At 36.5% G+C, this 14545-nt stretch overlaps 1 protein-coding gene across 11 annotated transcripts in view; it reads right to left on the bottom strand.

Annotated features, from left to right (window-relative positions):
* The window catches only part of LOC112455451 (peripheral plasma membrane protein CASK), a 182175-nt gene that overhangs the window by 105666 nt on the left and 61964 nt on the right, over positions 1 to 14545 (bottom strand). Inside the window, exon 1 of one of the 11 annotated variants that reach the window (XM_025017445.1) lies at positions 4090 to 5435. The exons of the other annotated variants lie outside the window; for them this stretch is intronic. Coding sequence (XP_024873213.1) covers positions 4090 to 4875 — 786 coding nt within the window. The 5' untranslated portion in view covers positions 4876 to 5435. Of the gene's footprint in view, positions 1 to 4089; positions 5436 to 14545 lie in introns of those variants that run through there. 11 annotated transcript variants of the gene reach the window in all.

The raw sequence follows: 14545 nt of genomic DNA, 5'->3' as shown, positions 1-14545 counted from the left end.
CCCAAGTTTGTAGTGAATTTAAGGGTAAAATATAACAAAAAATTATCTCCGTATAGCAAATGAAAAAGATATCCTCGTGTCATAGCGTCAAGCACATACTGTTTCGTAACTGGAAAACACGTGAAACGCATAAATCATTTGCAGTATGAATCCAGTTTTATCCTATTAAATGCGCAAGTAAATCGGATTAGAAAACGCTGTTAAAACATAACAGACGCGTTTGAATAAAGAGAGAGAAGAAATCAAAGAGAGAAACAAGTGTCGGTATATGAGGTACTGGAGATTAAAAACTATTTTATTATGCAATGCGCTCTGCTTCTCTATAACAACACGGTATACCGTAACGTTGCGCGCTAATCTAGACATAAAATGATAACATCATGCCAAATCGCCCGTCGTATCAGCGAAATCGGAACGTGAAATGTTATCGCATTTCGCTGCAGAGATCGCGGCTTTAGATCGGTGTCCTGTGATGTTATCCACGGATGTGAAAATCGTTTGCGTAATAATTCGACATATACACATGAGAGTTGTCCTCACTACCGTGCTTAATACCCTGAAAGAAAGGGATAAACGAAAAGAAACGCGGAGCGATAATATAACGACCGTCATACCAGATGGAAAGAAGTAATGTCGACGTCTGATATCGCCGTTTTTGGTACGAGAGGCACGTAAACCACGCGACACTGTAAGAGTCCCAGACAGGGCGACGACAGTGTCTCCGTCAGGCCGGCCTGAGAAAGGGCAAAGAATGGCATAAAGAAAAAGGGCGAGAAGCGGCGCAGAGCATGCTTGATGGTCGGAGGAAGGCTTGATAAATTGGGTTTCTCGCGATTACGGTTAGACGACGTAGTGTCGCTCGTACAATCCGCGAGACTAAAGAATCCCCCCGTTCCCTCCGATCTTCACGTTGGAGCTTGAGAAATTTTCGCGCCATTCTATATGTGCTAGGAATTCTTGACGTATCTCATTTGGTTAAAGCGTGGTGATGGAGAATTTGTCTAACGTTATGTCGCAATTTTCGCGCATAAAGATAAAGCGTAACGTAGACAAAGCGTACGTTTCTGAATGGAATATTTAGTGCTAAGAATCCAGAATTATATGTTTTAAGTAACAGAAATCGTAAATTGCAAGAATTTCAACAATAATGACAGTTTAATGTAAAAATTCTTATTGTAGGAGATTATACAATGGAAAACCGAAGTGAGTTTACCGCTTAACTGCGAGTAATGAAGAATTATTTTTCAATTAAATATATTCACGCCACACACACACGCAATTGCGGGAGCAACAACCGATAGAAATTACAAAATCAACAAAAATGTTATTCTGCAAAATAATTAATATCCTACACAATGATGCATGATGGAGATATAATATAATAATTGGATAGATAATATGGTTACTCATTTTATGAGTGAAGCTATTAAAATATAGTAAAAATATATAAAATGACCGAAAAATTTACATTTTTAATCAACGTATAATCCTCGACTAATATTTCCAATTTCTTTTTCGAGATAATTATGTTAAAGTATAAACCGGTTTTCACGAAAAAAGCTTATTGATTTTTGAGCATTCATAATTTAAAGATTATTAGCACTTTGCACAATCTTACTGCAAAAAACTATACATTCCATAAACTGGTCAAGAAGAGAACATTTGCAAAGTATTTTAGAACAATGCTATATATATAGGCATACAGCAATAAGTACAGCATTATATAACACCAATCAATATTAAACTTTACATATAATATTGCAGTAAAATTGAAGATATTTATAGTAACCACGTCAATGCGTTGACTTTATCGAACGTCCAAATACATACACGTGAGCACGGACAGATGACCATTGAAAGACACTTACACGTAGTATTTTGGACGGTCGTTTCTAACACGCAACGTAGTTCCAGAATCTATATCCTACGACCGATCTAACTAACCATGTTGCGGTCGTATTCGCAGCTGCGATCTGCAGATGCGACTAGACTACCACACCTACATAGTAATCTCATTTACAAATTCGTCAAAGGAATAGCTCAGAGATATGGTGCTACACCTATTATTATCTATCTTACACGTGTAACGCACAATGCGATCGATCCCGTATTACTATCCCATATAGATAATGACTTCCGGCTCATTCATTAAGCAAAGATATCACCCAATAAAATATTAACAAATAACAAATTTATGTGGTATTCGCAAAAAACGCAAGAAATTTTGCAAGCTTTTACACTATCCGCTTTTACGAAAATAAACGGAAATAAAATCAAATAAACGAAAATAAAATTAAGTAAAAATAAAATAAAACACGAAAGTTGAACACATATTTTTGGCCCTATTCGTTTTTCGTTGCAGTATTCCAGGACAATGAGACCAACATTATGTTTCTCTCTCATACGAGATTCTTCCAATTAGCTCGTAAATATCGAAAGAATAGGCCGAAGAATTTAATGCGCAACGGAGATTCGTTTATTTCGCACAATTTTCAAAAATATTCAGGCATCGTGCGTGGCATATATTGGCGACATTAATTCTCCCGTATCGAACGACCAGGCTTGCCAAATGAATGTAGTCGTATATATTTTCCCACTATTTTTGCGTGCACGTGCGATACATTCCGAGCACAATCTCAATCTAGATGGGACCGCGGATCGCACTCTGTATGGCGTGCAGTCCAAACGAGCACGATCCATTTTTCTTCACGGAATAAACGCTACGCGGAATAAACTTGTAGTACGCAAGTACGCTCTCACGTGAAATTTCAGTGAGAAAGCCAGCGCGATAATGCGGGAGAAAATTTCCGGTTGTCATGTATAATGGAATTAGGTTCACGCGCGATAGCCATTTCCCCACTATATTACGGCATCAGAATAAAATGTAGGACTCGATTCTCTCGCGTTCTCGTTATTATTCGTATGCACAGAAAGAAAAATTCAACGGTTGGCCGAGTTAACCGTTAAAAATTTGCAAAATTCGAGAACATATTCAGCGCGCGCTTAATTCAAAGAAAATCTTTCACTTTGGAATTATATATCACTACAAAAGTGAACCATTTGATTTCTCGGAAAGTTATACGGCTTAGGTTATTCGAGGAATTAGAATATCCGCTTTTCGTATTAAACGTACCTAAATCCCTGCATTAAGCTTTAACATGGAAGGACTAATGTTTACTAAAACACTTTATGGACTAAGTAAACAATGAACAGTAAGTAGATTTACCTGAAACTTTGTGACAAGATGGTTCTAAGATCGAATATGTTGTAGTTAAATGCAGTTTCGACAGAAAATATAAAAAGAAACGTAAAACTGTTTAATTTATACATTTGTTGAATATAGTTTTAAAATATAATTGTTCGGATAATTGAAAATTGAAAATTAAATTTTCAGCGATTCAAACTAACTCTTTAAATTTTCACTCAAAATACAATTTGAAAAATACGTAAAACTTCTAAATTATTTATTGATTATTATCCGTATGTTACAGAACATATAGATTTTTTAATTTAAATCTAATCAAACCTAGTTGTATATTAATGAGTTATGAAAGAAAATATATTCAATTTGACAAAAATTTATATCGTCCCATATCATTAAAATGAAAATACTGTCATTCTGTATTCTGTTGCAGAATAAATTTTCACTATTTCTCTGTTTTTATTTTCAAATTTCAAAATGGTCATTATAACGATTAAAATTATCATCTCATGTACAATAAATCATATGTAAACAATTAGTGTACAAAATTCAGTAAATATTCAAGTATATTAATTTAAACTATATATTAATATTTACGCAACAGTTATCAGGCAGCGGTTAGAAAATTGTATAGAAAGTAACTTTTTGAATAGATTCCTGTTCTTCAAACATTGTTATTAGACCTATCGTTCTTATTCATTATGAAACTGCACGTGGAGATCCTGCGGATAATTAATAATCTATGTCTAACGTTCCGTTTATAAATATGCGGAATAAATCGCGGAATCCTCCTAGCGAGAAGAAACGAACAATGGTATATCACCCTCATCTCAGCATCTCACTTGGACAATAGTTCGACATGTTGCGGATACGCGAGTGCGCTTTACCTGTGAATGCGAGTGATACTCGTTGCCGGCGCCGTTTGGAAACCTGAACCGGAAGGGGCTGTGCACGGGACAGTTGATGCGAAACGGGCTTTCCGCGGGCAGTCTGGGCGGTGGATGGGTATGCGGGCCAAAAATCACGCAATCCATCGGCATGGGCCGCCCGGGGGCGTGATCGAGGGATCTGCAGGAAGGATAGTTCATAGGCGTTCGTATGGCTGGATGATCGACCGGCGGTCTGCCCGGATGCTGCGCTTCGTGCTGCTGTCGATGATCCAACAGCCGCGATACGTGCTCGGTCGATCGACAGCCGTGCTCGTGAGGCCTCCCGAAATGATGATCGTGAATGTGATTGGCGTGATCTTTCAACCGGCAGGGGTGCTCAATGGCGCGCATCACGCGGCCACGATCCATGCCACCGCTCCCCATACTGCCCGGTGACATCGAGGACGGAGCAACGGGATGTTCGACAACCGATCGCGGTTGCTCCGTGCGAATTTGCTCCATCGACCGGCTCATACCCTCCATCGGTCGCACGGATTGATGATGTTCGACGGAGGCACGCATCGGATCAGACGGCGGCTGACGTATGATGGAGTCGATCGATCTCATCGACTCCATCGATCTCATCGCCTCGGTCGAGCGCATGCCGTGCTCGAACGGACGCATCGGCGAGGGATCGGTTGATCTGCACGGCCTCTCCCAGCATCGCGGCACCGTCGCCGCGCCGCTGCCTCCGCCGCCGTGACCTTGAGGTATCCAACCACCCGCGTACGGATGATGATCCATCGCCGCTGCGAGCCGCCGTTAGCGCGCCCGTACTCACGGATCTTGCAGACGCATGGCCCTGTCCGGTGCCATGATCCGCTTTTATTCGCTGCCGCGTCGCGAACGTCGCGCACTAACACTCGCGAGAGTTGACGCACGCTGTCGTCGCTGACGCGTCACGACGCGTCACGTCGCGATGCACGCTCCAGATCGGCGAAACGAGAACGAAAACGAGCACAGAAGAAATAAACCGCGATCCACGGCGACGTATGGACGCGAAAGAGAGAGAGATACACGAACGGAATCGCGCGTAAGAGCACGCGGGGGTGACTGTCGAAACGGGAGAGAGACACGAGTGAAGGACGAGAGACAGAGAGACAGAGCGCAAGGTTGCGAGATAGACGGTAAACGAAAATCAAGGGGCGCGAAACGAAAGTGAAATATCGGCTATCCAACAGTTTCCTCGCGAATTAGGAAAAAGTTCGAACGACGGAGAAAGCCGTGTGCGAGTGCGGCAGCGACGGAAAACCGACGCATCGCGATGCCGCGCTCCCCAACACTGAACCTCGCAGCCTCGACTGCCGCGCAGTCCCTCCACGCAAACCAGCCGACCGACCCACTATCCTCGACAGCCACCCTCACCCCCCGCCACCTAGTCATCCCTCCCACACGTATACCCTTCCATACCCCGGTGTGTGTCTCATCCGCCAGCATCACCAACCCCTCAGCGGCAACGCGGCTCTCCTTCATCCCTCTGGACCGCAATATTCGCCCACCGCCTACGGTTCCAACTCTCCTCCCTCATCCTCGCCCCTAATTTTCTTCCTCAAACTCAGCCGCAGTCTCCCCCTTCCTTCTCCTCTTCATGAGGTGCCGCTCCTTCTCCCGTAATCTTCTACTCTCGCTTTTCGTCCTCTTCCTCTCTTATACTGTCTCTCCACCCTTGCCACGAACAATCACCGAATTTGCCGATTGCCGTTTATTCTACTTTCCTCGCTCAAAACTCCCCCGCTATTCTCTCACGCGCAATCCTATTCGTGTGTCTCTTTTTCACGTCTGAATGTCCATTTCCTCTGTTTCTCGTTCTCATTTTCATTCACACCCTTCATCGCGATGCGTCCGTTCGCTACTTCTTTCAAAAATTAGAAATGATTGACTCTTTCTCAACTTCTTCTAACTCATCTAGATACCAATTCTTTTATTATTCGGAGAAGCCAGCTGAAATGGGTCAGGAAAAGTATCGAAAGCTCGAGGCGTCGCGTCGGTCCAAATAGGAAAGGAAAGTCCGATGTGCATGATTGGAGACCGAATATCTGGTACTAGTATATGTCCCATACGCCGAAGGCGCGTGAATGAAAAACGGCCGATCGATTCCTCCACGAGTAGGTGGCTCTCCTGACGCTACGTCTCATTCCCGTACATATTATCCCCAATTCTCGTGTCGTTCGAGCGTTAGACGGATGCTCTCTTAAAGCTATTAATTACACGTAAGCTTTCATGTCACAGTGCGCAATTCGTTTCCCCCCCCCTCTACCTCGACTGACATTACTGACAAGCGTCATTGAGCATCTTGATACATAAAGTAAATTTATTTAAGCAAAACGCTTATATTAAGACTTAAAATATCTAGAGCTTAAAATTTTCAACTGCAGTAACTGTACTAAATAACGGAATACGAATAATTTATATAGGAAAAAATCAACTTAATATAAAATTTAGTTTAAATTCAGGATCCGTAATCGTTGTGAATAATATATATAAAAGTTGAGTGTCTTCTCTTCCTCGTCTCCCCGATTGAATGATATTTCCCGAAACCAGTATGAATTGTACTAATAAATATTTTACAAATATACGGAAGGGAGAAATGTGCGAGTGTGTAGTGATGTATAGAGCAATAAACAAGCAGGGTATCCCACTTCGTATTACTTTTTAACGACAGATTCATTGGTCAATTTAGAATTGTTTTTTTTTTACGTAGCAAATATTAAAGAAAGTCATTATTTATAATGACATATTTCCAACTTGTATCAATCTTTTTTGTTACTAACAATAAGTTTCACGCACGTGTACAAAATACAAATTTTTCACTAAGAACAAAATCGATTCCAAATTGACCAAAAAAGAACTGTCGTTAAAAGTGATACAGTAAAAGTAGAAAATGTTATCATAACAACCATTTTGGAATTTAAAAACACAAAGAAAGAAATATTGAAAACTCTTACACAGTAGCATTGACAAAATGTATAGTATTCTCGTTTTAATTAATATCAGGCAATATGAATTTTAGTCAAATCGAACAATCTTTCTTTCCAACGTAATTAATACGCAGCAAAGCGCTTTTACTCTGCGCACTCGATACAAATCAGCGTGCCTCTTGTTAAACTTCTACGATCATTGAATAGCTATATGCTTGTAAAAAAAAACGTTCAATCTATATATATTGATAAATAAACTACGCACGATCAAAAAATTTCTATTTACGCGCACAATGTGATATTTAAATTTATTAAATATACGGTTTGTGCCTATGGAAAATTCGATAATTTAAATAATATGAAAATTTATCGTATGGATATATTATAGGTATACAATTCGCAATTATAAAAAACTCTTTTGTACATAAAAAATTAATATACTGCGCTGAATTAAATCCTGACTTTCGTTATACTGATATTATATTATAGTATAATATGATAAAATTATATTTGCCAGTTATTTCCAAATGTATCATTATGTAACATTAAATTCAATTATTGAATATCTAAAGTATCTTTTAAAATACTAAAAATAAAATACTTTAAAATATTTTCACTATAAGCAGATTGAACTCACTTAAGAATAATCTCTGTGCTTATCATATTTTATACATTATTCTGATTGGATAATATAATAAAGCTATTCGAGTCATCGTTTTTTAAATCGAAATAATGCAAGTCGTGTACCTAGCTGCAAGCTAAACAGGCATTCGCCATTATACATCATGCATCCTGAATAATTCATCGCTTAACGCCAGCAGTGCAACCTTAAATGTATCCTGTTACCATTTAGCAACGATGCTAATTCCTCATACACACGCACTCTGCCTTCAAGATGATTGCTTTTTTGACACACTCTAAGTTTTTGCATTATTCGAAAAGTTATCATCTTCGATCATACGTAATTTTTCCAAATTACTTTAAAAGTAGTAGCATGAAAATATTCCTTAGTAAATAATATACTAGCTGATATTGTAATATCTTTTATCCGCCTTATTGAGAGAGACACTGAGCCCAGAGTTCACTGGAATTTTATAAACAGATTTGACAATAATTCTTGCATGGTCACGTTCACGTTCCCCAGGAAAAACATGACATGCTAACCTACATTCCAAGGCTGACCTCAATATGTGGATTTAAAAAAAAACCGTGATATCACGAGATCTTCCGCATTCCTAATACGCATGATTGTCGATACCATCGATAAATCTAAGTCTTAAAACATTATACACCATAATCATATTGAACTTCAATTAAAGAATTATTTAAGTTATTACTATTTGTTCACAGCAAATAGTAATAGCAATTCATATAGCAAAGCAGAAATAAAATTTTTGATTTTTTAATAAAACAGGCATGTAAAGTACAATTAAAATATCTAATATCATCTATATAAAATGCTTTGCAGATGAGAAATTTTACATGAAAATTTTTATGACTATTTATTAACTGCAGTTCGCGACATGAATAATAGAAAAGATTCGATAAGCCATATTCGCACATGCAACATATCGAATAGAAATCGCAGCATTTACTGAAAGCACGTAGCATCAATAGTTATAGCATTTAAATGAATTGCGTTAAACATACATAAATCTACAAAGCAAATTTGCAGATAGGCATCAGTGGCACTCTATTAATTTCTAAGAGAATTTATGAAATTTTAGTTATATCCTCTGCTCAATCGGGCAGATCGTTCATCAATAATGTAATTCGTATTTGCATCGGAACACCGTGTGTTGGTAATTATGAATATATTGCGCGATTAATATTATATAAACTAATTCTGTTCCTCAGGACGAACCCTAATCTATCCTGATGATACGCGATTTTCTGGAAGATTCCGTTACTAATTGCGCTCAAGTATATATGGACACTTACTTAAAACGTCCTTGTCCTATTTACGAGATCTTTGCAATTTACGAAATGGAGATATTTGCCAAAGTTTAGTTATTACTTACAAAATTTATGTTCTCTATGAGAAAAGTAAATTTGATGTTAAAACGTGCGCATGTGTAATTAATCATTGATCATTAATCCGCTCTTAAAGAATAATACAAAAAAATTCGTGAAAGAATAGTTTTTAAATTATTTCATATTTTTCGTTCGATACTTCAAATATAGTTCTTTTCATGTCCGGTTTTATTAATTTTTTATGATATAGACAACAATTCAGAAGGCCTGAGATAATTAAGCATCCTCATTCGAATAATCTCGTTATAGTACAATACAGATAACACAGAGCGAATAAAGCGCTCTAGGTCAGACCGCGACTCAGAGCGTGCAGTAGTAAAACCTTGTTGAGCCAGACCGCGCTTACGAAGTAAGTCAACTGCGTCACATGTAAAGCCGTAATTATATTCAATAATTACATTAAAAAATAATCATTTTACTAATCAATTAATGTGTTTTCAGAAAGATTTACGTAAACTATTTATGATAAAAATAAATAATATATTTAAATTTTTTCAAGAGAGAGAGAGAGAGAGGCACAATAAATAAATTGTACATTTATAAGCTTTATTTCTTATATAACGTACTTTTGTTTTGTATTTTAATTAATTAAATACTTGCTAAATTAATTCATGCTAATGTAATGTTTAATGATGAGGATGCAAGCTAATGAATTACAAATGCCATTAATATTCCTCACAACTGCGCGATCGATCCCCTTAGTCATTGTTATTTAGATAGATAAAATCTATATGTATTATTCGTATTATTCTGCTTATCTTAATGTTAATGTTCGAACTTGAGCATCCAAACATATATATTTATGCGTTCGTTCCGATCCTATTACAGTAACTTCTTTATCCTTCCAAGAAAATATGTTATGCATTTTTATAATATAAATGATATTTTCTCATAAGCAAAGGCATGAATGCGTTTTCCTGTCGTTTTAACTGAAGTAATATACATCAACTATAATACCCATGCCTATGCAGGCATAGAATCATGCAATATACTGAAATGAATGGCACGTATCCTACTCGATAATTCTCAATCCTCTTATCTAGGATTCGCTTTAAGCTCTTGCACGGTAAAGTTCGTAGTCATCTACATAGAGATATGTATCGAGAATGCAACTTTATGCTATAGTTTTTTAATGTAACGTGATGAAATATATTTATACCGTAACTAATATTATGGGTAATATAAGTAATTATAACAACATAAGTAATAATTGAACAAAATAATATATCTCATCAAATTAAATCCTTTTGTTATAAATGCACAGAAATTTTATAAATAAAAAAATAGCATTGTAACAAGGTGAAAAATAATGCTGATCAATAAAATAATATTAATTAATTAATTAAATGATTATTCGTGAGTATAATTATTGAAACGAGTTAATTTACTTAGCAAGTAAATGCGGTCAGACTCCGAACACGGTTTTACTACTGAACACTCTTAGGTCACGGTCTGACCTAGCGTCCTTTATTCACTTTCTATTCTCTGCTGTACCGCAAGCAAGTACAGTGTACAGTACGATCCTTTCAACAGTAATGCATAATTATCTCAGATTTGGGATATTGTCTAGATTGCTTTGAGGTCATGAAAGAATCGGAGAAGAACTAATAAAAGCCTGAATGCACGGAATTAAGAAATTTATTCAACTTTAAATCAACTTACACATTATTCCGTAATATTCTATAGGGCGGACTAAACTACAGCAACTGAATTTTAAAAGACCATAGTTCGCTTTGTTAAAGCTAGTGTCTTCAAAGTTGCGCGCAACACTCGTAAATTAAATTAAGTAGCTTTTAATAATGTTAACATCTTCGTGGTAGCTAGGCTTTCAACACATTTTTCGCAAATAGTACCTTATTTCACGTTCCGTTTTCTATTCCGTGGAGAAGTTATATTACTCTCTTTCTTATTCACAGTACGTTTCCTGTGTTGGCTTGATTTTACATGCTTCTTATACAAAAATAACGTTTCTTTTCCCTTGGTACACCTGCCTACCTACCTATACCTCCTGTAGTACCATAAAATGTTAATATGATACCTTGTGTGAGGTTAGTAGACCCATACATCAAAATTTCCATAAACGAATATCTAACGTCGAAATCATTCCCGTCGCAAATACAAGCCATAGATCCTTATAACGCGTCCAATATTTATTCCCGGCTCGTATTTTCCGGCGAATGATCCCTCTATCAAAGTAATGCCACAAATTAGGTTAGCGGATGCACATACGTTCAAAGTTATCCCAGCATGACGCAAAGTATTGGGGAGCTGCCTTCTATAGAAGACAAACTCTGATGGCATGCATTCTTTAGAACTTTTCAGTCGATACTTATTTAAAAATTTTCACCCTAAACTTTAATACGAAAACACGAAGGACTGTAACCCGCATTTAATAACTCTGAGAACTTCTTGCTTTCTAAAATGTCTTAATTGAATCTTTGGAGAAATTATCTTTATTTATGCAGATTATCTTTATTTATAAGAAGGAGCATTCTACTGCTCCTTCTTATAATTGTCTCATTGTCAGTTGAAAAAAAAATTAAATAGACAATAAATAGGATAAAATTTAATTTCAATATTAGACACTAAATAACTACCAATTTTCTTTAGTACGAAAAAATGTGTTTATTAATTGAAAAAATAAAGTTTCTTCGCTAGAAAATTGAATCAATAATTTGTAAAACACACCCAAACAATTACGGAACTTAAAGAAAGTAAAATATGCACGGCCAATTCATTATCTTCCGCGTTAAAACTTTCAGAACTACTGCAAAGAATATTTATTAAAAATCTTTTGTTTTTCTCGAATTAACTCTGACTGATACATTTTTATGAACACAACTCCTATGGGCTCACCTATTTTTTATGTTAAATTGAAACAACTTCTCACATTAAATAGTTTGAGAGAACAAAGTTTTATTAATAAAATAGTTATTATAAGCTTACAATATCACGCAAAACTGACAGTATAAAAAATCAAGAAAAATTTTAATTAACAATTTCACCTGAATAATTCTTCTGTCTTTCATCGTGTCACCTATCTCTGATGCACAACAGAATACATGCGCAATCAAATACGCATTAAGTATCTAATAAAACAAACGATTTTCAGTTTAATTCTGTGACTCATACGGTATCGTAGTGTCAACCATATGAACGAAAATAATAGTCATTATTCGGACTAAGCAACCCATCAGTATTTACCAGTAAAGTAACTCGAATTGTAGTTTGGTTTATACGTATATCATGGCCGACCAAAATTGCATTTAATAATAATCTTTTGTTATAATATACAGTAACAGTCTCTGAAATTAATAATAATACTCGTGCTTTTAAACGATTTCTCTTGTATATTAGTGCACATATAATTTATTCCAAATTGCTTTTCCGTCTAAATTTTAGTTAATAAATCGAGACTTTATTATAAAAGTCCAAAAAATTAACACTTTTTAAATAAAAACTAAAAAATTAAATAATTATTTTATTTAAGTTTCACTCGCCAATTTTTACTAATACACCATAGTTCAAAAATTCAAGAATACATCTTGTAAATACGCAAATATGTATTAGTTATTTTTATTCATTTTGTAAGTCAAAGATTTAAGACAAAAAGTTACAATAATCACAAAGATTTTAACTTATTTTTCCAAGTATAAATCTGCTTTCCGTCTTTAAATACTCATTACTGTGCACAAAGTATTTATTTTTCCAGTCTAGTAACACCAATCAATCGTTTCAAGCTCTGTTAGACACGTGGAAAGTTATATTTGCAGAAACTTTAGGAAACTTTTAAAAAGTATACCCGACTTATGCAACCATTATTAAAGCTAAGACGACAGTAAATAAAGCAAAATCTGTTCCAAAAATCTATTTGTTCTATGAAAGTTTTAAAGTGGAATTCTTCGTAAAATTCATTATTTACGTACAAAACAATAATATTGTGGTCTAAAGATTCTCGCGCGTGTTTCTAGTTTAGGATCAAAACTTTTCGATGCCACATGCTGTATCTAGATCGTGCATGCCGATCATTCCTGGTTGAGCGGTTTAGAACACGGGTTTATGTAATCTCGATGTCAATGCCGGAGGAAACTATTCAATATCAATAGCTATAGCAAGAAAATATATACGCCGCGCATTGATACCTGACCATACGCGTGCAAGAGAGAGAATTTCGAATTGATTTGAAGATTAACGACGCGGCACCGCATCGATCGCGTCTGTGCATCCTCGTCTCACTTTCAAAGAAGACATAAAGGAGAGATGGATGCGAGCTCTCGCTATCTTGGTGTTTACACCAAGACGGAAAGAAAGACGACGGAAATGAGGAAAAGGAATAATCTCTCTCGCTCCGGAACTGGACGGATACTTATTGAAGCAATTAACAGTTTTAATTACGTACGATTATAAGTTTAATCGGACGTCGTTCGTAATTACCGCGAGCGCATTACCGTTCGTGATATATCATTCTGTCACACTGGGCCTCTCTGCGTTATTCCGTTCCACCGTGTGGCCTCGATTTATCATATACTCCGCCCAAGGTTGTTAGACCAAATGAAGACTGCAAACGCGGATGTAAATAACTCAAGGGCGACTCACAAGCTCACAATACAATGGTACCATTACGGCCGTGCATTGTAATCACGAATTTGAACGAGTATATCCCGTGACAGTAAAAAAAAAGGGAACAGTTAAGCCCGCAAGCGGTATTCCGCCCGGATAGCTGAAAGAAAAGCTCTCTTTACAAGTCATAATTGTTAAAAATCAGAGAAGAAACTTCCGATGTACAATGATTTCATTTCCATTGTCTACAATAAAGAGAACATTTAATCTTGTGGTAGAGTGAATCTCACGTGGAACTTTCAACGCGATACTCGTTGGATTCTTTATACGCAATTTCGCGAGATTAAGGATTAAGGTAAATGTACTAATGCCTGGACAGTCAGTAAACACGTACTTATGTCTGGACACCTTTATCATTTTAATCTTTAAATAAGTATAAATGCGAATTAACGTGTGAAAGTTTCAAAATACAAGAAAAATATTTTTATCTTTGATTTTAATTCGCGTTATAATTATTTAAAGACTAAAATGATAAAAGTGTCCAGGGTATTGGTACATTTACTTACATACTTACCCTCGCGAAACTGTGCTATGCGCAAAAAATTTATCATGTATATAACTTCTGACCATTCGCCTGAATTCTGTCGTTTCTCACGATCAGATATTAGTGACAAACAACGCGTTCTAGAAACCTTGCCAAGCTCAAGTAGTAACTGGCACCGCTAATTCGCGTAAATGGTAGTGTTTTACAGCTAAAATCCTAAGTAGTGAATTAACACGTTTTTACCGAGTTCATCCATCGTACTAGTGACATATTTGGCACAGATACCATTTAATTATAGATATATTAAAAGACGAATTCGGGAGTATCGATCGTAATGTGATTCACATCAACATTATAA

The sequence above is a fragment of the Temnothorax curvispinosus genome, unplaced genomic scaffold (genome assembly GCF_003070985.1).
Source record: "Temnothorax curvispinosus isolate PA1 unplaced genomic scaffold, ASM307098v1 QBEX01000525.1, whole genome shotgun sequence".
Lineage (NCBI taxonomy): Eukaryota > Metazoa > Arthropoda > Insecta > Hymenoptera > Formicidae > Temnothorax > Temnothorax curvispinosus.
The sequence above is the reverse complement of the archived record's forward strand: the minus strand, read 5'-3'. Positions and strand labels throughout refer to the sequence as shown.